The sequence below is a fragment of the Rattus norvegicus genome, chromosome 8 (genome assembly GCF_021556685.1).
Source record: "Rattus norvegicus strain SHRSP/BbbUtx chromosome 8, alternate assembly SHRSP_T2T, whole genome shotgun sequence".
Classification (NCBI taxonomy): Eukaryota; Metazoa; Chordata; class Mammalia; order Rodentia; family Muridae; genus Rattus; species Rattus norvegicus.
Window position 1 is genome coordinate 113,883,560 of NC_141541.1, and position 23,300 is coordinate 113,906,859.

Here is a 23,300-nt window from a genome sequence, read left to right on the forward strand (position 1 = left end):
AACTTCTATTTCCTACGATTGAGAGTTAGAATTTGTTATGTATATGCATACAATTTACATATTAAAGCTTTAATTAATACTATTAAAGCCAGAGCAGCATGCTCTCCTCTTTCATTTCCTCCTCAGAGCATGCTGGATCCTTCTGTGAGTGTTATATAGCTATTCCCACCTCAGTGTGTAAGAAGGAAACTAAAATGCAAAATGCATGACCATGTGGAAGTACTCCACTCCATGGAAAACTGTTAGAAGGGATTGAAAAAGCACAGGAAGACAGACAATAAACAAAGAAGAAGCATTGCCATGGTGGAAGCTTGATACGTGAAGAAACGAGCAGAAGACTAGCTACAATGGGCCTAATGGCCATGAATTACAATATAGCCAAGTTTCCTTGCAGTCAACCCCAGAAAGTTCCCTTAGAAACCAGCCTCCTAAAATTTGGGTTTTACTCCTCTTTTGTTGAATATTTAACCCACAAAATTGAATGCAAAATGTGGTTACAGGAGCTGAGAGTGTTCCTCAGGGGAGGGGCACTTCAAACTTGAGCATCACCAAGAAAGTAGGTGGGGGTAAAGAGATGAGAAAGAAGAGTGGTCAAAGGACCGAGAAAGGCAGAACTGTGAGGCTTTTCTTGGGGGAAGCGTGGGGAAGAACGGTCATGATGCTCCAATTTTATTCATACTGTGCTTTATCCTAAGAGGATATGAGCTACCTTGCTTTTTTATATTATAATAAAATTTGAACATTTAAAAGTATATAAAGAGCAAATACTTGCTACAAATTAGCCTAGTCCAACTATTTTTTGATCCAATAAAGGACATGCAAGTATGACAGCTGCCATTTTTATAAATCCAGATGATAAAGGACTATAGAAAAGCTACTTTGAAATCTTCCCTCAGTTACTGTCTTCTTTTAAACCTTTAACATCATCTGAACTAAAGCATCAAAACTAATAGTTCACCTATTTCCTAGGAAAAATCAGAAGGCAAAGTTATGTGCCCTGAAGTCCCATATAGTTGGTCTAAAAAAAGTACTGAGTATGTTTATGCACGTGTGTGTGTGTGTGTGTGTGTGTGTGTGTGTGTGTGTGTGTGTGTGTAGAAACCAGCCTTGGGTACCATCCTTTGAATACCTCCTTTGAGCCAAGCCTACAATTGGCCTGGGGCACCCAGTTAGCCTAGACTGACTGGCCAGCAAGCCCCAGGGAGCCTTCCCATCTCTGCCTCCCCAGTAATGGAATTATAGCCACATGTTACCATGCATGGAATTCAGTAAGTTTTCATACCTTCAACACAAGCATATTACTGACAGCTATCCAGACACTAAAAAACTGAACATTTTTCTAAAAGAAAGACACGACACTTTTTGTAAGTTAACCTACTCTATACACCAATGTTTCTTATACAATAGAGGGCATATGAAGTGTCAAGTATGAGGAAATGGGGTCACTGCAAAAATGTCATAGGAAATCAGTGTCCAAGAGCTGCCTGCCAGAAACACTATACATCTGCTCAAGTCCATGTCTCTGCAGTGCTACAGAAAAAGTTGAGAGCAAGGATTTAAAAATAGAAGGCATCGAATACAAGTTACCAGTGTTTGGTTAGTTTAATTGCACACAGGACCCTAAGTACTTTGAAAATATCTCCCACAGAATTCCATCGGCTTGTACACATTTAATAGCTTGTATACATCCAAGCATGTGACCTATTTGATGAGACTGAGAGGACAACACTGGAGAACTATAAAGTAGACTCTTAACTATTAACATTTGCACTGACTATGACTCCCCATCCTACAGATTCTGAACCTAGAGTGTTGTTTGAAATTGTCACTATATATACTGCCAGTCTTCTGGGTTGAAGGTGAACCAAGAGTTACAGTTGAGAATATGGAGGAGGAAAAAAAAAAAAAAAAAAAAAAAAAAAAAAAAAAAAAAAACAGGAGGCGAGAGACCCTCAGGACTCAAAGGGAGCAACCTTGGACGAAGTGCTCTACAGTGGGGAGGGGGAACTTGTAGAGTCCACCTCCAGTAGAAAGATGGGACATCAAGTGGAGGGATGGGGTTGCTATCCCACAGTCAAAAACTCTGACCCAGAATTGTCCCTGCATGAAAGAACTACGGGGACAAAAATGGAGAAGAGCCTGAGGGAAAGGAGGTCCAGTGACAGCCCAAATGGGGATCCATCTCAAGGGGAGGCTCTAAGGCCTGACACTATTACTGATGCTATGGTGTGCTTACAGACAGGGGTCTAGCATGGCGTCCTCCAAGAGGCCCAACAAGCAGCTGAGTCAGATGCAGATACTTACACCTAACCAATGGACAGAAGCTGGATCCCTGCGGTTGAATTAGGGAAAAACTGGAAGAAGTTGAGGAGAGCGACCCCCTGGGAAGACCAGCAGTCTCAACTAATCTAATCTGCCCCAACCCCTCGAGATCTCTCAGACACTGAGCCACCAACCAACAGCATATACCAGCTGATACGAGGCCCCCGACGCATATACAGCAGGGACAGCCTGGTCTGGCTTCAGTGAGAGAAGATGCACCCAAGACTTGAGGCCCCAGGTTTGATGGGGTAGGAACATCCTCTTGGAGAAGTGGGGTGGGGAGAGGGATGGGATGAGGAACAATCAGAGGGCAGACCAGGACGGGGATAAAGACTGGACTGTTAAAAAAAAAAAGATTAAAGAATAAAGAAAAAAAAAGCAAGATGAATGTGAGTAGCCACGCAAAAGTCAGCTTAAGACTTCATTATTTCCATGTAAAATACACACGGAGTCTCCCAAGTTCTGTAAACCTTAAGGCTTGTTGTGACGTGTAAATGCATCCATTTTAAAAGTGACCATCCTGAGAGCTGGGGATGTAGCTCACTGGTAGGCAGGCTAGAGTCTAGCATGCACCAAACCCTAGCTCCGTTCCTAGCCCCAAAAAGGAAAAAACATCCTATCTATCTAACTTTCATTCATAGATAGATAGATAGATAGATAGATAGATAGATAGATAGATAGATATAGATATATATATAGAGAGATAGATATAGATATATAGATATATATTCTCATATATATAAGATTTTTTTTGGATAAGTGCATAATCTGAAAGATTGTGTATTAGGGTTCTCTAGAGTCACAGAACTTATGGAATATCTCTCTATATTAAGGGAATTTATTGTGATGACTTAGAGTCTGTAGTCCAGCTAACCCATCAATGGGCAGCTGTGGATGGGAAGTCCCCATCTAGAACCTAGCAGTTGCTCAGTCCACAAGGCTGTTTGTAAGCTGGTCTTCTGTAGAAGTTGGTTCTAACAGATGTGCTGGCAAGTAAGTGCAAGCAGCAGAAGAAGAACCTTCTTTCTTCTAATGTCCTGATGTAGGTCTCCAGCAGAAGGTGTGACCCAAATTAAAGGTATGTGCCACCATGCCTGGATCTAAAACTTGCATTGTCCTAGGCTGACCCAGGACTGAGATCTCCTTGCCTCGGTTTCCTGGGATTAAAGACATGTACCACCTTGACTGGGCCTAAACTTTTCATGGGCACTGTACCTCAAGATCTCCATGTCAAGGTCCAGGTGAGAAACTTGTGTCTTCCAGCCTCAAGATCTGGATCACAGGTGAGCCCTCCAATTCTGGATTGTAGTTCACTCCAGATGTAGTCAAGTTGACAACCATTATCGATTGTTATTATAAGTACTTATTGTGGAATAAATAAAGGTAATCCCACCTTGGCCTTTGCTACCAAATTCTGCTACAGAGCAAAGGATGGGGTGGGGGAGAATTTAAGGGATTTTCAGAATGTAACAATGTAGCATTAGGCACAAAGGGATTAACTGGGAGTTGGTGATCAAAGTAGGAGGAAATCCTGAACAGCATCAAGCACTGCCCAGAGCAGAGGAAAGTATAGATTTTGGATCCTCGTAACCACTTGAAATCGGAAGCTAGCAATTCTGAGGTGCGTGCTTCCTCACACATAGGAAATTTCAGCCTGTACTTTGGATTTTGACGGCACTCACATCAATGCCTGACTAAAGCCCACATTGCTCTCACCTCCAGCACAGTTGTCAGATCTTAGGGGTTGAGGAATATACTCTTCATTCCTGGACAAGACAGTGTGGGGATGCGATGGCCTCACGGTAGCTGAGGAAGTTTAAGCTGCCGGGGAGCATCTTTCTGCTGGTGGCTCGGCTGTCCTAAGTGAGTTTGGCATCATGTTTGGAGGCCACTGGCTATGTTTGCAGTTTTCACTAGGCCTCGTCTCTCCATTCAGATGCTTTCTCCTTTTCATAGAGGAAACATTTCAGCCCTTTATCCCACTGCACTCTGGTCTGGACGAGCTTTGGGAAGGTTATTTCCTCATACCTTCAAAGCAGCACGCTCTATACTTCAAAGTTTTCTACGCCAACTAGAAGTGTGTGTGTATACATATACAGATATATTCCTTTGCCTAATCTTGTCCTGTGTCCTTTCATGTCCCCTGCAAAAGTCATTTCTCTCTGCAGTGTTTCCTATTGTGCAAATAAATGGGAAAAAAGCCATTATGATAATAGAGAGGGAGATACTCAAGACAGAAAATAACCCAAAGCTTATGAGAATTCTGAAGTTTAGCCCAAATCACTCATGCACATAGACTGTTACAGTCAGTGAGCGTGCTACACAAAATAACTCCATAACAAAGGGATGGTTTACAAGATAGTTGATTTGGAAGGAGGAATTGCAATTTGCCAGCCTGACTTGGGAGAAAGAGGAGAGAAACACAGAGTCAAAATCAGCAGGAAAGAGTTTGTGCAACACAAGCAAATTGCAAAAAAAAGAAAAAAAAAAAAAAACCAACCAACCTTTAGGCTAGAAAGTTCTTTGCTACAAATAAAGATTATATGGAAAACCAGAAGCCTTCAGGGACCTTTGTTTTTGGTTTTGTTTTTTTTTTTTTTTTTTTTTTTTTTTGGTTATAAGAGGCAATGTCTGAATACCCATACCCTATATTATTAGATATTAAAAATAATTTAATGTTGCCAAATATTCTTTATTACGGTGAAATGGGGAACCAGAGAAAGCAGGGTAGTAGAGATATTCCTATAATCTGGGAACAAGTTGAATTTGGGACTTGATCTGGCCCTACTTCAAAGAGCCAGACAGAAAACTTTTCAAGCAACCTGGTACATGGAGCCCTGGGGTTATTGGACGTGCTCCTGTCCTAGAAGAGTTCCACAAACTAGAATGGCATCAGGCCCTTTGGAAGGTGGGCAGTAACGCGATCTCCATGTTATGCTCTAAATGATCAAATACGTACTGGAGGAACATCATGAGTGACCCTCAAATACCCGCACCCTTCCAGGTCTCTCCGTGTGGCCCCACTACCAGCAGCATCAGCACCGCCGGGGAATTGGCAGAAGCGCGTGTTCTCAGATCTTACTGGGACCAACTGAAGCAGGAAGGCTCAGGGGCAGATTCAACAGCCTGTGGCTGGACAGGACATCCTACTCAATGCTTGAGAGGGCTGCGACGATCTCAGTGTTCCTCTTCCCACACATCCCTGGTGACAAGTGAACAGCAAGGATGAAGAGTAGTGACAGGAAGAAGCCAGTTCCCCCACTAGAGCCTGACACGCGCTGGGCTTCCTGTACTACGGGACAACACGTGACACTTTCTTCTGCTCGTAACTAGAAGCATCCAAATCAGTAGGTTGAATGAGAGGAAGCAATTAGAGAAAGAGGTTAACATTTAGCTGGTTGTTCCTAGAAAGATGTAAAGAGTTTAACGTAGCATGGCCTGTGACATAATCAAATGACAAAGTGCCACGGCAGCCATGAAAAATGCCTAAGGCGGGGCTGGAGAGGTGACTCCGTGGTTAAGAGCACTGGCTGCTCTTCCAGAGGTCCTGAGCTCAATTCCCAGCAACCACATGGTGGCTCACAACCATCTGTAATGGGGTCTGATGCCCTCCTCTGGTGTGTCTGAAGACAGCAACAGTGCACTCACATACATAAAATAAATAAATTTTAAAAAATGCTCAAGGCAATGTTAATGGGAGGGTCAGATGACTGAACTGAGGCTATGGTTTTTAAGGCCCATATTAGGAAGTGAAGCAGAAACTTGGCTCTTGACTTCAGGAGTTCTGTGGAGACGTTTCTCTCGACTCTAATTAGTGATGTTTTAAAAACATACGACTATACCTCATTCTTGAAAACTGAAGCGACATGTAGGCTTTTCGTTTTTTATGTGGCTGTGTACCCTGAAACTTTATTTTTTGTTCCAAGCCAAGGCTCAAACTCCAGGCCTCTTACATGTCCAGCAAGAATTCCACCATTGCACTGAGCCTCGCAACCCAGGTTGCTGGCTTTCTTTTTCCTTTTCTTTTTCCTTTTCTTTTTCTTAACCAGTGGCAACAGCGGCAGATTCAACAGGATTGAAAACTGACGTTGGGCGAGTTCTCTTCCGACAAACACAAAGATACATCTGCCAGGGCAGGTGAAAACCTACAGCACCCACATGGTCATATGTCGTTTCCTAGGCTCAAATGACCAACCCTGGCTTTGTTTCTCCGTTTGTTTAACAGGAGAGAGTACTTGGGATGGAAGTCAAGGCCTCCCGCCTGCAGTGTGGATACTCTACCACTGAGCTACACCACCAAACCGACGAGATTACACCGTGGAAAAACACGAGTAATCAGGGAATGGGAAAATGCCAACCAAGACTGAACATTTGATTAAAGCATTTACATTTGGGAAAACTAGAAATCAATTTTCTTCTGAACAACCCAGACAAGCTTAGCGCTTTCCGACAGAGACGACGCAGTTCTACGTACGGGCTGAGTAGACTCAGTTGCCAAAAACCCGGGAGGCAAACAGCTCAACTGCTTCTTAGAACTCATAAAGCCGTGACTCACATGGGCGATGCCCCTTACGCAGGGTTTCTCCCGGCCCAGTGTAAAAGCAGAGTGTCCGTCTTTGATTCCCTGCATATTTCCACGGTGCCCTGCTAGAAAGCACACAAGAGGCTACCCAGCTTGCTGACGTCCCCCCCTCCACTCGCCATCTTGTTTTACTCAAGTCTGGCCCTACTCATTTCATGATGGACTCAAAACGACATTGAGAGGGACCAATTCCCGGATCTAGAACATCTGTCCTGACGCTCTCTCGATGACAGTCAAGACTGGATTATTTAATTATATAGTCACTGTCTTTCTTGGCTGGTTCTCGGTCGCTGTCTATGATCTACTTGTGGGTTTTCATTTAACCTTCAAACACAACTACTGGGGAACTCGTGCTCCAAGTAGAAGCTTTTCGCAAATCTCTTGGGCTTGTCTTCTCAGAGTTGGGAAGGGTTGCTAAAATGAGAGTGTAATCTTATGAATAAATTAGCAGAGGCAAGTATTTTAGAGAGATTATTCAGGAGGTAATTGGGACATGTTCATTAACATGCTCTATTAAAAAAAATCAACAAAATACATATAAACATATGTCTAGGATCTAAAAAGCAGCAGGAATTCTGATTTCATCTTTGCAGCTAAATTGCTGTTCTGAGTCTTCAACGTCCCTTTTGTGCGCGAGGCAGTGTAGGGGTGAGGGAAATTTATTTTTTTAATATTGAGACTTCATGGTGGCTTTAGTTTGGATCGTAGAGAGGGCAGGACAGCTCTTCTACCTTTATGATGTCCCACAACTTAAATTCACAACTAAAATTCCCAGTTGCCCCTTCAGTTTAATCAATAAACATCCATAACGAAAAGGAATAGATAGATAGGAGTCTGCACGTTAGAGTCTTAGCACAAAGAAACTGCTTAATCATTTCTTGCATTAGTAAGTGTTACGTAATGCTTGGCTTGAGACTGCTGATAGAAAATGGTCAATTAAGAACTTTCCAAGCCATAAGTCCTCATTACTGTTCCCCCGGCATCAACAATGATGCTACATCTTTCTAAGTGACACTCGGCTGTTCTTGAGAAAGTACAGCAATCCCTACCAACTCTGCTTCTACAAAACACGCATCATCAACCGGCCTCCATAAGAGTTCTCAAAGAAGGGTCCCTACCACCTGGGAACTTGTTAGAAAAGCAAATTCTTAGGCTTCATCCGGTCCTGCTGAATTAGTAACTCTGGGGATGAGGTCCAGGAGTCTAGGCTTTAATTACTCCCTCAGGTGATTCCAATGCCTGCCTAGGTTTGAGCACTGATTTGCAAGAAGCAGAAAGCATTCATCTAAAGACTGTTTTGATCGTGATAAGTAGTCTTTAATTCTAAAGGACACAGTGAGGGTGCGCATTGGTATTTAAAACTCTCTCCATCATCCTTAAGTCATGTAAGAATTGAAACTCTCTCAAGTAGCTGTCTATTAGCCTAAAACCAGTTATGGAAAACTGTGGCCGGAAAGAGCATTTAGGGTCCCAAAGGGATCACACTTCTTTCCTGTAGGAACCTCGGCTGGCTCGGCACATCACACCGGCCATGCTTTGGGAATAAAGAAGAGGGGGGTGCGGGGGAGGGAGGGAGGGAGAGAGAGAGGGAGGGAGGGAGACAGAGACAGAGACAGAGACAGAGACAGAGACAGAGAGAAGAGTGCCACATAAGAGGCAGTGTTGTAATGCCAGCTATGAGGCCAGCCTTTGATGAGGCCAGCCTTTGTTCCCTGATTCCAGCCGGGACCTTTGGAACAATGCCTCATTGACCAGAGGTTATCAGACTTTTTAGCCATAGCAGAAAGATGAAAGAGATGATTTTTTTTCCTACAAACTAAATAGAAAATACCATTCTCGTGAAACTGGATACTCCCTGTGGAAATAGTTGCATTTAAAAAAATTAAAGATTTCAGTTGTGTAACAATTCAGAATCTATAATAATTTTTTAAGACATTTTATGTTAAGTTTCGTATTGGAGACAGAGAAAAAGGAAAGGTTTCACACTATTTGATGTCTTTATGCATTGGGAATTTTTATTTTACATATATGCATTTTGTTTTGTTGTTTTGTTTCTTGTCTGTGTACGTGTCTATGCACCACTTGTTTGCCCAGTGCCCCGGGAGGCCAGAATAGGGTATTGGACTCCCTGAAACTAGAATTACAGATGGCTGTCAGTCACCATTAACAGTACTGGAAATTTAACCCAGTTCTTCTGGAAGAGCAGCCAGTGTTCCTAACCACTGAGCCATCTCTCCAGCCCCCTATTTAAACAGTTTTAAATTTTTTCATGAGCTAGAGAGATGTTTAGAAGTTAAGAGAACATGCCACTCTTCCAGAGGGCATGGGTTTGATTCCCATCACCCATGTCAGGTGGCTCATAACCATCTCTAACGTTAGCCCTGGGGACAAGGGGTTGTTGGTGACCCGATAAATAACTGTAAAAAGAGCAATCATTGCTTTGCAGATAACCTGGGTACAGATATGCTGTGACTCCAGTTCCAGGGGATGTGGCTTCTGTACTCAACTGCACACACACACACACACACACACACACACACATGCACACACACACACACATACAGAATTAAAAATTAGTTGTAAACATATTTGCTATATAAAAAAATTAATGTGTTTCAAATTTGCTTTGCTCTCTGAGCTGTTTTTATTTATAAAACCATGGCCTAGCTGAGTGAGAAACATTGTAACAGATGATGGTACAGACACCATTAGAAGCACCACTAACATTCAAAATAGTTATCCATGGATGCGATAAAGGTAGAAAGTTCAAGAGCTTCAGTTAAAAAGAGGACCCGTGGAGAAGCTGGGCCTAAGAAGGCACGATCAATGAACACAGGAAGAAAAGCAAACAGAAAGGTGACTTTTCGCAGGATATCGGGCAAGTTACACTGACCATGTTACAACTGCAAATAACAGATGGGTTTGCAAAAGCTTGATTACCTCTTAATGAATTTTTAAAGACTTCCTTCAGTGCAGTTGCAATTTTTCTACTATGTGGTCTTTAACAGCAGTAACACGCTCTTACCCGCTACGCGTTAACTCGCCCCATTAGAAGAATAGTAAACGGTGTGTTTAATATTAATTAAGCTAACATAGGAATTTGAGACCTATTTGTGAACAATCCCTTCGCAAATAAAAATCCATTTTCAAAGGTATATGGGGGCAGAGAGGCGGGGCCTTTGAGACTTGCCAGCACCAGAGCGAGTCCAATTTACATCACTGTATTTGCAAAACACCCTGGAAAAGAAGAAAAACAAATCCCTCACTCAGTGAGGTTGGGTACTAACTACTGCTGCTCAGCACAGACCTTGTGGACCATCTATGACATAGAGTCGTGTGCATTACAGTACAAGATTGGTTTGATTCTGTAACCCTATCCAGGGCAGGGTTTTCTTGGAAACCAACAGAAGTTAGGCTTTTGGGAACTGCCCTAGCAAAAGTCCATTTCAAGTATAAACTCCAGCATGTTCTCACAGTCTTGCATTTTGGTAAAGAAAAAAAAATTTTTTTTTTTTTGCAGATTATTTGAGTCACAATTGATGTTAGAGCACTGACTTTTCTGATGTTTCTCCATCCCGTGCCATGTGCCACCACTCTATTCTGGGTCTGACTCAAAAGAGCTCGAGTCAAGGAAAGCATTTAGATTGTGTTAGGTTTGATGGCATATATAAACATATTTTGCAGGCAGTGTTTGTAGGGTTACACTATCTCTAATTTACCCTGGTGGAGAAATGACAGCCAGGAATATTCTAACTACCTGAGCCCAAAAATGTTGTATATATAGTGCCTGAGAAACACAGCCAGAAGCCAGTCTATGGCTCTTTCAAGACTTACTTTAAATATATATATATTTTAAAATATATTTTATATATATATCAGGACCAGGGGATGTAGTGAGAATTTCTGGAATTTGTTTTTTTAAAAAAACACAGAAATATTATAAGAATGTGCTTCCTTTTTAATTCCAGGTGTAGAGCTGTGGGGCTGCTTCGGTCTGCAGTAGCTGACTATGATTTGCCTCATGCTCTAGCAGAGGCATGGTTTTGCCCGCTGCCGATAGTTTCTGTGATTATGTGACATTTGGAATTCTGGGACCTTTTCAGAGGGTACAGTATAAGGGGCAAGGTGGGTGACTGGTAGTGGTTGTTGTGGTCTCTTAGTCATCTTGCTCAAAGAAGAAACAAACAGAAAGAAATTAGGTTCGGGGATTTTCCTAAATTCTCTTTTCCCTCTGTTTTTGTTTCTCTGGTATCTGGTGTTGTGGGGGTGAAGTGGGGGGTGGGGTAGGAAAAGAAGAACCCTCAATGTAGCAAGGAGTGTCTGCATTCCTGTTCTCTCTTGCTGTCATGTGAGGGGTGATTAAAGATCCAAGACACGCCCCCAAGGTAGGAGTGAATCACTTTAGGATACCTCAGCTAATTAATTAAAAAAAACAATGTTATCCTCTACATTTTGTGATATTTGTGGTATTTGTCATTCAACTTTGCAATTGTTACATTTCAAATATTTAACTTTTATCATCCTGATATTTATGGCTTCTGATGTTTAATTTGTCAATTTCACTGGTTGGATTGCAGCTGGTAAGACATTATTTCTGAGCATATCTGAGAGAGTGATCTGGGAATAGATGAGCCTTTGAATCGCTAGACTCAGTGTCTGCAGCAACATGGTTCGTCCTCATGCAACCCACAAAGGAACACACAGAACCAAAAGTCATAGAAAAAGCATATTTGTTCCTTCTGTGTGGGGACCTTCATCTCCTGCCTTCAGTGTTCCCCGTCCTCAGGCCTTCTTCCTTGGACCAAATTAAATCACTAACTCCCCTGGTCCTTCAACTCACCAAGAAAGGAACACGGGAATTCTAAGCCTCCATAATTATATAAGATATACAACATAAATACCCATAACAAACATGTGTCTTGATTAAAAAGTGTTCCTAATAAAACTTATCATAGTTCTAGTTCTAACCATTATAATTTTAAATTTTTATTTGTTTATTTTATGAGTATTGATGTTTTGCTGCATATATATTTGTACTCCACATGTGAGCTGCATATGGGTGCTGGAAATTGTACCTGTGTCATCTGGAAAGGCAGCTAATACTTCTAAGCACTAAGCTATCTCCCCAGTCCTGTTATCTCTAGTAAATTTAAGAACATCTGATTGTAAGGAAAAAGTAAAAGGAAGACCAAGAGGAGGAAGAGTAAGGGACCACCAATGTCAAGGGAAAGGTGTCTGTCTCATGTGAAGAGGTTTGTCAACAGATCTGGAGTCAAAATCATACTGCCACCATTTATGACCTGTGTAACCAGTTATGTTACCTCCCTAAGCGTCATCCTTCTTAGCTGCAAGATGAGGATGCCATGATGCACCTTGCAAGTGTTATGAGGATTAACCAAGGGCAGAGCTAAAGAACTTGCCAAGTGCTTAGCCCAGGTAAGGCACTTGATAAAAAAACTTAAGCTCCTTCTTCTAAAATGTATTCTCTCATTGTTTCTCCCAAGCCATACTTCCCATTAGGGTGAGCAAGCTAATAATAATAATTTCGGCATTTTCACACCAATGTTGAGCAGTACAACATATGTAGAGAAATCATTTCTTTTGCTGTCAAGACGTGGAACTGTCTGTTCACGGTGTGAGATTTTGCCATCCTCTGTTCTGAACAGAAGTTGGCAAAGTGTCATGTGTGAGCTGTCAAAGGAGTGAAATTGGCTCGCAAGCCTCCATATTTGGGATCCAGAAGGTCTCCCAGAGAATCCTGTATCAAAAAGCACCAACCCTTTGGTGCTCTTGAGAGATGATGGCACCATCTGGAAGAAGGTTCTAGTGGAAGAACGGTCACTGGGGACATTTCCTTAAAGATTATGTTCCTACCACAACCCCTCTTCCTCTCAGTTTCCCAGACAATGAAGTGCATGGTTTCCTTTGTCTACTATTCCACTGTGGTCTCCAACCTTGCCCCCTGCTCCCTACCCCCTACCCCCAGAAAAGTGAACCAATTGAGGACTGGAGTCTTCTCTGGTGTTTTATCACTGAGTCTGATAAGCACACAGCTTCGGGATCTGCAGGAATGTACAAGGGTTTGCAGTTGTGTCCTTTATTTCAGAGACACAATGACAGGCCAGGCCGTCGCATACGGATTTTACATTTTGAAGGCAGCTGGGTACAGATGTCAGCCCAGGTGTGACCCAAGTAGAGCAGCACAGTTCAGGAGATGTGAGCAATAGGGACAGGGACAGAACGTGGTCTTTAGGAGTTCCCACTGAAAAACAGAACACTGGCAATGTTAAATTCAGGGAAAACAGACTAAAATTAATAAGAGGCTTTACACTGGGGAGGGACTTACTATTTAAAATGTCACAGAAGAACCCCAAGTTCCTCAGTGCTCCTATCTCTCCATGACTATCTAAGTACACCTGACTATTTATCCTTTGACTGGAGGGGGCCATAAAAGCTACGAAGCTGTGTATTCATTGGTCCATTAGGCTCAGGAAAGCTAGTCCACGTTCCATAAGCTTTTCACCTGAGGTCACTACTACACATAGTTATATTTCCTTTCTGGCTGGAGGATGTGCACACTGCCAGGACCCCTCAAGTCGTTTGAGTCTGACTTTCTTTCATCTTTCCACTGGCCGCTGTCTAGAATCTTATGGCTAGAACTGGCCAACCTAAGTCATTCAGTATTCTCTTTCCCATTCAGAAACCATTGTTACAATGATCTTCAAAGAGGGACCTGTAACCGTGGATTTTGTAAGCGGCGACTCATTATGATTCTGCCCACGAGTCATGCTTAGTTTTTTTTCTGTAACCTTCAAAACACACACCTAGCTTTCTTCACAAATTAGCCCTACAAATCTTACAGAGCACATACACAAACACTGATAAAGATACTCACATCCTGTCTCCTCCTCGCCGGACCTAACAACCAGGATTCTTTTAAGCACTTCTGTCTCCGGATAGAATTCATGACACCCCTTACTCCCCATTCTGTCATTTCCATCAGCCTGGATTCAGTGCCTCACGTCTGACAGGCGAGATGCTAATTGTCTAGGACCTGTTGGTATTAAATAGCTCTATAAACAAATGGAATTGCTCAGGACAGGGACAGGCAAAGAAGAATTGCACGGTTTCTTTAGAGCATATACTGGACAGGACTGGGGTGGAGGAACCCGACTAGGGGCTGGAAATACAGCACAGTGTAGAGCATTTGCCCAGCAGGGAAAACTGCCCAGGTGAAGAGAATGCTTAGTGATGATCTGAGGGGAGAGTAGACGTTAACTAGAGGAAGGCAGGGAGGGAACCAGTGGAGAAAAGACTCTGGCCAGGAAGTAACAGGGAAAGAGAAACTGGGTGAATAGATAGGGGTACTGTAGGTGCAGAGGGAGATGAAACCAGCATGTAGTAAGGAAAGGCATCAGAGGGAAACCAATCAAGGCCTCCATGACGGGGAGCCCCATACTTATCCCCAAAGCAAGTAGAAGCCACTGAAAGTTCACAAGCTGGGGCCTTGGAAAACTATCTTGGGAAAATCGTAGGATGCTATCCCCTGCCTCAGGTGAGAAGTAACGATGGCCTGTGGGGTGAGGTTCTGGGAGAGGGAAGACAGTATCTAGGTAAGAGGTTGAAAGGACATGGAAGTGGCATGGATGCCAACTGAGGGAGCACGAAGAGCCTGACTGGGTTACAGGAGCATGGGTGGTGCCAATTCCCCCAATTCCCTACAATAGGCTTGTGAGGAAGGCAGATCCTGACACTGGGCGATGGTGACTCAGAAGCCATTGAGCTCCCTGCACCTCGTCAGTTCCAGGCTATGGGATGTTGGTAACTCGATTCTCCCCTTCTACAAATGCAGCCTTTCCCCCTCCCATCAGCTAGAGGAATTCTGTAATTACCACGATAGTTCCACTTTTAATGTCATATTTAATAGCCAGGAATACTAAGGTGCAGCTTCGTCTTATCACAGCAATTGACTTCCAGTGCTATCTACACAGATTTACCCAAACTCCTACTCGAGGGAGGTGTAACATCTCTGCCCTCTGTTTTAAATTCTATCCCTGCACCCAAACCATTAAATCTTTCTCTTCTCAAACCAATCCCAAGGACACTGGGCACTTTCCAGTTCCTTCAGGAATCTCTCTCTCTCTCTCTCTCTCTCTCTCTCTCTCTCTCTCACACACACACACACACACACACGTGCACCTAGGCACACAAGGACTAGCACACACACACATGCATGCACTCACACAGGCATGCATGCCCACACACATAAACACTCACACGTGCCCGCATACAAGCACATACATGGACCCATGCACACATAGGCGCATGCGCACACTCATATATGCACATGCACACACATGCACGCACACAAGCCAGACAAAGCCCAGCCCTTTGTGCTGCTAAGCATATACTCCACCACTGCACACCATCAGCCCTCATGACTTCCTTTTTTACATTCTTACTTATTTGGTGTGTCTGTCTACGTTACATGTACATGCGTGTGTCCATGTTTAAGTGCAAGACCTCCATTCTTCTCTTCCATCATGTGAGTCTCAGAGGTCAAATTCAGGTCACCAGGCTCGGCAGGAAGTGCTTTCGCCAGCTGAACCAGCTCACCAGCCCCATCAAGACTTAAAGAGCCAGGCTGGAGAAATGGCTCAGTGGTTAAGAGCTCCGACTGCTCTTCCAGAGGTCCTGAGTTCAATTCCCAGTAACCACATGGTGGCTCACAACCATATGTAATGAGTTCTGGTGTGTATGAAGACAGCTACAGTGTACTTGTATACATTAAATAAATAAATCTTTAAAAAAAAAAAAGACTTAAAGAGCCAACAAACAAAACCCCACAACTTTTAAAAATAGATAACTTTGGTATAACCTCAAGCTAACCAAATTACCTTTAGAAGCTTAAAAACTCTTCATATGTCTTAGATCACGCAGTAGTAGAATATGTGCCGTTTTACCTAGGGAGGCTGAGCGCATACCAGCAACACTGGAAACCTTATTGGGAATACTGAGACCCAACACAGACTTATTGGGGAGGAGGATCAATGCACCCTCAGGTTTGAGAGACCCAGCTTTCTAAAATTCAAGCTCAATTCAAATACCTAACATCTTAACTTTGAAGTAGGCATTCTCTAAAAATCAAAGAGCAGGGAAAAAAAAGTTATACTATTTATCAGGTTAGAGACATAGCTTAGAGGTAGAGCCCTTGCCTCACCTGTGCAAGGGCGTGGGTTCAAGTCCCAGCAGTATCGTTTTTTTTTAAAGGCAAATAAGTAAGGAGGGATAGAAATTTCTTTTAAAAAGAAATAGAAACAAAAGTCATGGATCCTGTTGGACTGAGGCACATTCTCTTAAGCCACTGTGGAGAAACTTTAGACCAGCCTCCCAAACAAACTGTGATTGTAATCTGTAATTAAAATGTAGTTTAAATTATACTATATCTCTCTGCTCCGGAGAGGACTTTTCACATCACAAGTAGATTCAGATTGGCTGTTAAACGGACACAACCTATTTGATCGGTTCTTAATGCTAATCTTTACGCAGAAAAAAATTTTTTTTCTGTGCAAGACAGCAAGGCTCTGTTAGCTGAGATCATCTCAAAATCTTATCTGTGAAATTAGTCAACCTGTGCTTTCCGATCCTTCCTCACATCTTCCCCTCGCCAGGGATCTCCAGGAGGAGAGATCTCAGCTGATGAGGCTGTTAAAGAGAGGCACAGGCTGACAGCCAATTCCCAAAGCTTGGCTCTTCTCTGCCTCAGCCTTGGGTCACTAATGCTACCATCGTCTGCTCTGAATGATAGCATCCTACCCCTGTGATGTACCTGACCCTACGAAATCTCCGATAGTGATGAAATGTCCTTCATTCATTCACCCACATTTATGTCTTATTTGTGCCAGACATGCATCCAGTACTGGTGCTGCAACAACTGTAAAGAGTTGTGTTCCTTCGTTGGGGTGAAGGAAGATTTCATGTAGAGAAGAAAATTCTGAACGCTACAGAGTGAGGATTCCAGCAGTAAGAGTGGATATGGGACAGGAACCGGAAGGCTCTCACTGCAATGATCCAGGGAGGAGAGGGTGTGTAAGAAGATGGTGGCAAATTGAATAATCATTTGAGAATTGGCTAGTGTGCTAGTTGTCGCCTTGGAAACCTTCTGATCTGAAGAAAAGCAGTGTGGCTTGCCTGCCTGCCTGCCTGCCTGCCTCTGCTTCTTGCTGCTGTCTGGGTATTACGGCTGTTACCATCAGACTCCAAATTCTTCTGACTTCCAAACTGGACTCAAGATGACTAACTAGAAACCTTCCAGACCTTCAGCTCCAGGACGGGAATACTTAAAGTACTCAGCTTTGTGGACTGAACAGCTATGAGGTTTGTAGCTTCTAGTGTATAGACGCTTGTGTTGTATTACCCAGCATTCCTTGGAAACCATTTCAATAAGTGTGTCTGTGTGTTTACATTTCATCAGTTCTTTCCCTCAAAGAACGAGGTCTTTTGAAATGCGTGGGAAACGGGGTAAGGAAGAGAAAGGCAGATACCAAGATGATGCCAAGGTTTCGTGGTCTGAGCTCTTAAGTTGACTGATAGAAAAGCTGGAAGAGAAATTAGTTTATAGGACGGAGTTGGAGAGCTCTCCCTGAACACAGTCAATTTACCGTGTTTGCAAGGCGTCCAGATAGTCATTGAACAGGTAACTGAATATACAAGGCCACAGTGTACTCCCAGTGAGCATTCGAGAGTGATTGGCTCTAAGGTCATAACTGAAGGCTATAGGACTAGCAGACCTCATCTAACAAAGAGAGAACAGTCTTTCCAAATGAGCTCACACGCTGGCTCCTTACATCCATACATAATATCCCTGCCAAGTCTGCCACCCTCAAAAGCAGTGAAGAGCTCTATGTCCCCATAGGCCACCCTAGGCTGAAGCCAAGGAACAGCCTACCAAGTGGTAGAACAAATTCTCCCTTCCCTACTCAGTGGCCCTCTTGGTCACCTGAGCCACAGAGCAGCTGGTCTCTAGTACTCCGAAGAGCGTTACCTGCAAGTCACATTTATTCTCCCACTAGCTGGATGCTGATGCATGAACCACACCTTGACTGTTGCTCTAAGGCCAAAATAAAGGAACTGCAACCATGTTGGACTTAACAAATTCAAGGTCCATTGAAGTGTGGCTACCTGCTCCTGCTGTACCATCTCATGAATTCTGATAATCGTGAGTCTTCCCAATATAGCATCTTCACATACTCATGACTTTAACCTTCTACCTGGGTAGAGACCCAGATTCGTGAAGTGTTTGCTGCTAGAGATCTAGGCGCACAGAGGATGAGAAGCAGATGGTGTATCTGGAATACCACATCCCTGTCGGTACTTAAGAGCGAAGACATTGACGTGCCCCAACAGACACATCACCACCGACAACAAAAGCTACCCACAAACCAAGTCCTGGGTCAAAACCTGTCTCTACAACACCAAGGACAAGGGGAAGAACATCGAGGAGACACTGTGGATAAGAGTAACAGTGACCATGACTTAGACCATGGTATGGCGGGAGGTGGGTGGGGGGACCCTTTGGCCTACTCAAGACATGGGTAAAAATAGTGTGTGTCACAGGCATTCTGGTACCTATCCTCTGTCTGTAGTACAGGTGTCTCTCACACCAGCCTTTGGCATGTTGCACAGTGAGCTTGAGGGAGTAAACAGCTCATGAGGCAAGGTCACATGTGCATATATGTATATTGACATGGAAGCAATTAGTTACCATGCTGAACACGATAGCAGTGTGAGGTAATCAAAGTGCTGGCTATCTGGATAGGAAAGAGAGGGCTCTGCTGTATCTCCCTGCAGAGCTGGAGGAAGGTTCTCTTCTCAGTCCATGCAACCTGAGTGTAAGGATGCAGGGGGCGTCTCCAGGCAGGCTGTAATAAGTAGAGGAGGAATTCTCAGAGGGGAGTGTGTTTGAACACACCGAGGAGCAGAAGCAGATGGTGTGTCTGGGATTACCAACCTGTTGGCACTTAAGTGTGAAGACATTAGGGTGCAGATACTACATTCGACAACAACGAATCACTCGGAATTGGAAGAGTTTGTCTTGCCTTTTAATTCCTACCCCTACCCCACCCCCATCGTCATTCAGGAGATGCCTCAGCTGGCCTCCAAGAAAGCTTTAAGTGCGTACTTCCCCTTTGGTTGGTTGGGGGCACTGAGTGTCAACCCTAAGGCCTTGTGCATGTTAAGTATATACCACTGAGCCACACTCCCATCCCTGAACAGCTCAGTTGCAAGCCAATTTTCCTTCTTAAAAATCAGGTTTCAGAAGCGGGGCAGTGGTGGCAGATGCCTTTAATTCCAACTCTCAGGAGGCAGAGGCAGGTGGATCTCTGTAAATTTGAAGCCAGCCTGGTCTACAAAGCAAGTCCCAGGACTGTCAAGGCTGCACAGTGAAACCCTGTCTCAGAAAAGCAAACCAAACCAAACAACCAAACAAAATAGCTTTCAGGCTTAGAATGTACCTTTGATGTTCCTTTCTCTTTTTCACTTTTGATTTTTATTTTTATATGTAGCCCAGGCTGGACCCCCATTTCTTAATCCTCCTATCTCAGCTTTCTAAGAGCTAGCAGTAAGCTGTGTACACAGGTAACATTGTCTACTTAAAGGCTCTGCTTTGAATGCATTTAGTTTTCTAGCTATAGCAAGTGGCATTGTTTTTTTTTCAACTACAGTAACAATATGAATTTTTCCCTAAACAAATTTGCTAATGGGTGATTTAAGTAATAAGTACAGAAAATTAGGAATTAATTGTATATATTATATAAATAAATACCACACACACACACACATACACATACACACACACACACACACACACACACACACACACACGGAAATGGCAGTCAGAATGACAGTGGTCTGAGGTTTGGGGACACTGTCCAGGAAATAGGTCAGTAGCCTGTTGTTATCACTAGGTTGTTGTGAGGGGGAGTATGGCAAAAAGGATAAAGTTTAAAAACTCAGGCTTTTACATTTTCTAACTGGCTGGCTTCCAGAAGAATGCTCCTGCTCTGTGCGTCTCTACCCCCTCAGCTTTCTGTTGTAGATCTGATTTGCAGGGTTGTAAGGAAGAGAGGCAATAGCTGTCTGAATGTGGCCATCATTAGCCTTCCCCACAACCCCTTACCGTGCTTTCCAAGTTTAACCGGATTGACCCAATTTCTCCGTATGCCTGAAAAGCCGTAATTGGCTCTAGAAAGGAGTCAAACGCAGTATTTTTCCATTAACGTACATAGAACATGAATAACATAGCATAAAGCTTTCAGTTGTTCCCAGCCACTCCACATGGCTGTAAACTGGGGAGATGACCATCTACCCAGCCCAAGTCTCACATCCCCATACTGGATCTGACGGCTCTTCTCAAGGCATGATTTTCTAGTACTTTCAGAATAAACTTTCAGCATCTGGGTGTGGTGCTACATACCCATACATCCCAGGACCTGGGAAGTAGAGGCAGGGGGATGAGGAATTCAAAGACAGGCTTGGCTAACCTGGGCTCTGTTGAGAACTTGCCTCAAAAAAACCAAATAAGTAACGGCTGGGAAGACGGCTCAGTGGGAATACACCTGCTGTACGTGTTAGAAGAACTGCGTCCTGATGCCCAGAACCCATGTGAAAAGCCGGGGTCAGGAGCTCACACCTGCAACGCCAGCACTGGCAGGCAGAGAGGGGCATCCTGAGGGCCTGCTGCCCAGCCAACCCGGTCACAACATCTAGCTTCAGTTTCAGTAAGGTCATCTCAAAACGATAATACGGAGGAGAAACTAAGACAAGACAACTTGCTCTCAACCTCTATCCTCTATGTCCTTCCCTTGGGCACCTACACACACACACACACACACACACACACACACACACACACACACACAAATAACTTAATAAATAAGTAAACAATAAAACACTTCAACAAACAAACAAACAAACAAAAAGCCCACAGGATTATTTAGGCAACATAGCCACCTCTCTCCACACACATTACTCAGAAGAGGGAAGAAATCCATGCCCCATCCCCCACAGCCGTGCTATTAACCACTCTTTCCCCCTCCCTGGTGTGTGGGGGGGAGCAAATGACATTGCTACTGGTGTAAAAAAAAAGACTCTGGGTACCACCATGTGGTCCTCTTATTTTCTACTTCAGAACCAAGGCCTGCCGAGAGAGAGAGAGAGAGAGAGAGAGAGAGAGAGAGAGAGAGAGAGAGAGAGAGAGAGAGAGAATGAATTGATTCCCACTGAGTGTTACACCAAAACAGAGAGAGAGGTAAATGAGGTAAAAGCTCCCTTGATGCAGACTGAGTCCCTAGCACTAGTCAGAATCGCTTCTGTAGACGCATGGAGGCAGTTCCTTGAAAACCCAATAATGACGATCTGTTGGGTTTGTCTTTCAAACGAGGCATGCGCTTTGGGGAAAAGGGGTCACCGAAGGGTTTTCCTTCTGCCGGTCTCTGCTTCCGTGTCTGGGAAGCATCTTACTAACTGGGTCATTTTCTACCACCAAGGAAAACAAACAGACACTAGCAATATCCGCTGCCTGCCTCTGCCGTTCTAGTGAGAGCACCGTTCGGAGTGCTTGGGGCTGGTCACCTTCAGCGTGGTGACAGACCTGTCTTTCATATCTGTATTCCTTTGCCAGGCTTCTAAATGAACTCCTGCATTTAAGTGGGCCACACATTGTTACCTCTCTGATCCAGTGCAATTAGGAGAGCAGTTTTTAGCTATCAGTGGATAAGGTTATCAGTGTAATGAGCACACATGTTTCTAAATGAAAATAACCAGGCATTTAAAACAGGTTTTTAAAAAGAAATGCTTATACAGCCGCATGCTAGCGTCTCCTGTTGGAAATTGTAGCCTTCAATTGGCTAAAGGGACTAATAATTCTTGTGCCCTGTCCTCTACGAACTGGAGATAAGAATTATCTATTATATCTAAACGATCTCATCAGCCCACTAATGATCTGATTAGGACCATGCAGAAAATCCTCATTTTGCAGATCCTGGTGACATTAACATAAGCGCAGAAACATGCAGGAAAACAAGTGTGTTTCTAGGGTTTGCTGCCTCACCAATTGAGCTGTGAGTGGTTTCAAATTCTGTCTTTGAAACACTGAAGAAATGATCAAAGTATCGAAGAGTAACCTCGGCAGTATGGTAGATTCATCTAGATATCGGAAGAAGGCAAAATAAGTCCCCGTCCCCCCCCCCCCGCAGCGGGTGCTTCAGCTCAGGATCTAAAACCTCCACAGTCAAGTAATCCCTCCCAAGCAGCAGGCTCCTCTGATTGCCAAGCTCAAGTAACAAGCTGGATCCAACCTGTGCCTGTGAGCACAAGAAAGCCCCAGAAAGCGTTCATTCCCCAAGCTTCGACGAGCCACACCCAGAAATAAGCTCCGGTTATTTTTAAAGTTAGCACAAACAAAATACCTGTTCTTCGGCCTTTTGGTTTCTCAGCGTTGATAAATATTTCCGAATCGAGTGGAGAGGATACTTTTTCAAGAAAGAAAATCTGGACGAAGGCAGTAAGTTCTCCATGGTGAGGGGGAAGCCCGAGGGTCCTCGTCTGCCCCTCCCTGACGGCAACCAAATGCTACCTAGAAACGTGGCCTCTGGTGCCTAGCCGCTCCTTTGAAGCTTCACCACTTCGCTGCAAACAGAGCAGGTGTCTTTCTTACAGCTCCCTCTCTGAGGGAAAGTTCCTGGAATCTGCGGAGCTTGGCTGATCATCCAGAAACCTCCAGAAAGGCAATGCCCAGGGGCCAGAGGCAGGAAGAAGTTCAGGGCTGGCCCGAAGAATGTAAACAGCCCAGCGATAGTGATATGACTGACTGTCCTATTTTTGAGCAGTGAGGCTCTGTTGCAAGCTGTGTTAATATTAGCGAGCTGGTGACTTTCCATGCCCACAGACTCTCGTGAGGTTTAATTTTAATTTTTCCGACAGTATTTCTGGGTTTTGGTTGGTTTTTTTTTTGTTTTGTTTTGTTTTGTTTTGTTTTTAAAAAAGAGGGCATGGCATGAGGTTTTCCCAGTTTCCTTTGAGCTTTGTCATTACCAGCACACACTGACAACCTTCAACTGTGCCTCAGCTCAAAAGTATCAATTCATTCAGCCTTGAGAAACACTGTTTTAAATTCTTTCTTTAGTCTTTTTATTCTTCCCTCGTATATTACATCCTGACCAGTTTCCCCTCCCCTCCCTTCCTCCCGACCTCTCTTCCCCTACCCTCTTCATCCAGCCCTTTCCTCCTTCCCAATCCTCAGTAGGATGAAAAGGGTCCCACACATAGGCAAAAGAGTCAAGGACAGCCCCTGACCCAGCTCCCATGGTTAGGATTTCCACAAGAATCCTGAGCT

General features: G+C 43.8%; 1 protein-coding gene and 1 long non-coding RNA gene across 2 annotated transcripts in view; both read right to left on the reverse strand.

The window, feature by feature from the left end:
- Atp2c1 (ATPase secretory pathway Ca2+ transporting 1) overlaps positions 1-22,773 on the reverse strand; it is a 107,664-nt gene extending 84,891 nt beyond the window's left edge. Inside the window, exon 1 of the mRNA XM_087560249.1 lies at positions 22,375-22,773. Coding sequence (XP_087416375.1) covers positions 22,375-22,482 — 108 coding nt within the window. The 5' untranslated portion in view covers positions 22,483-22,773. The remainder of the gene's footprint in view (positions 1-22,374) is intronic.
- LOC148004337 (uncharacterized) lies at positions 12,912-13,958 on the reverse strand. Its single transcript, XR_015628037.1, has 2 exons — positions 13,800-13,958; positions 12,912-13,166 (listed from the first exon to the last, which is right to left on the reverse strand). It is a non-coding gene; the product is annotated as an uncharacterized LOC148004337 (long non-coding RNA).
- Positions 22,774-23,300: the final 527 nt, after the last annotated feature.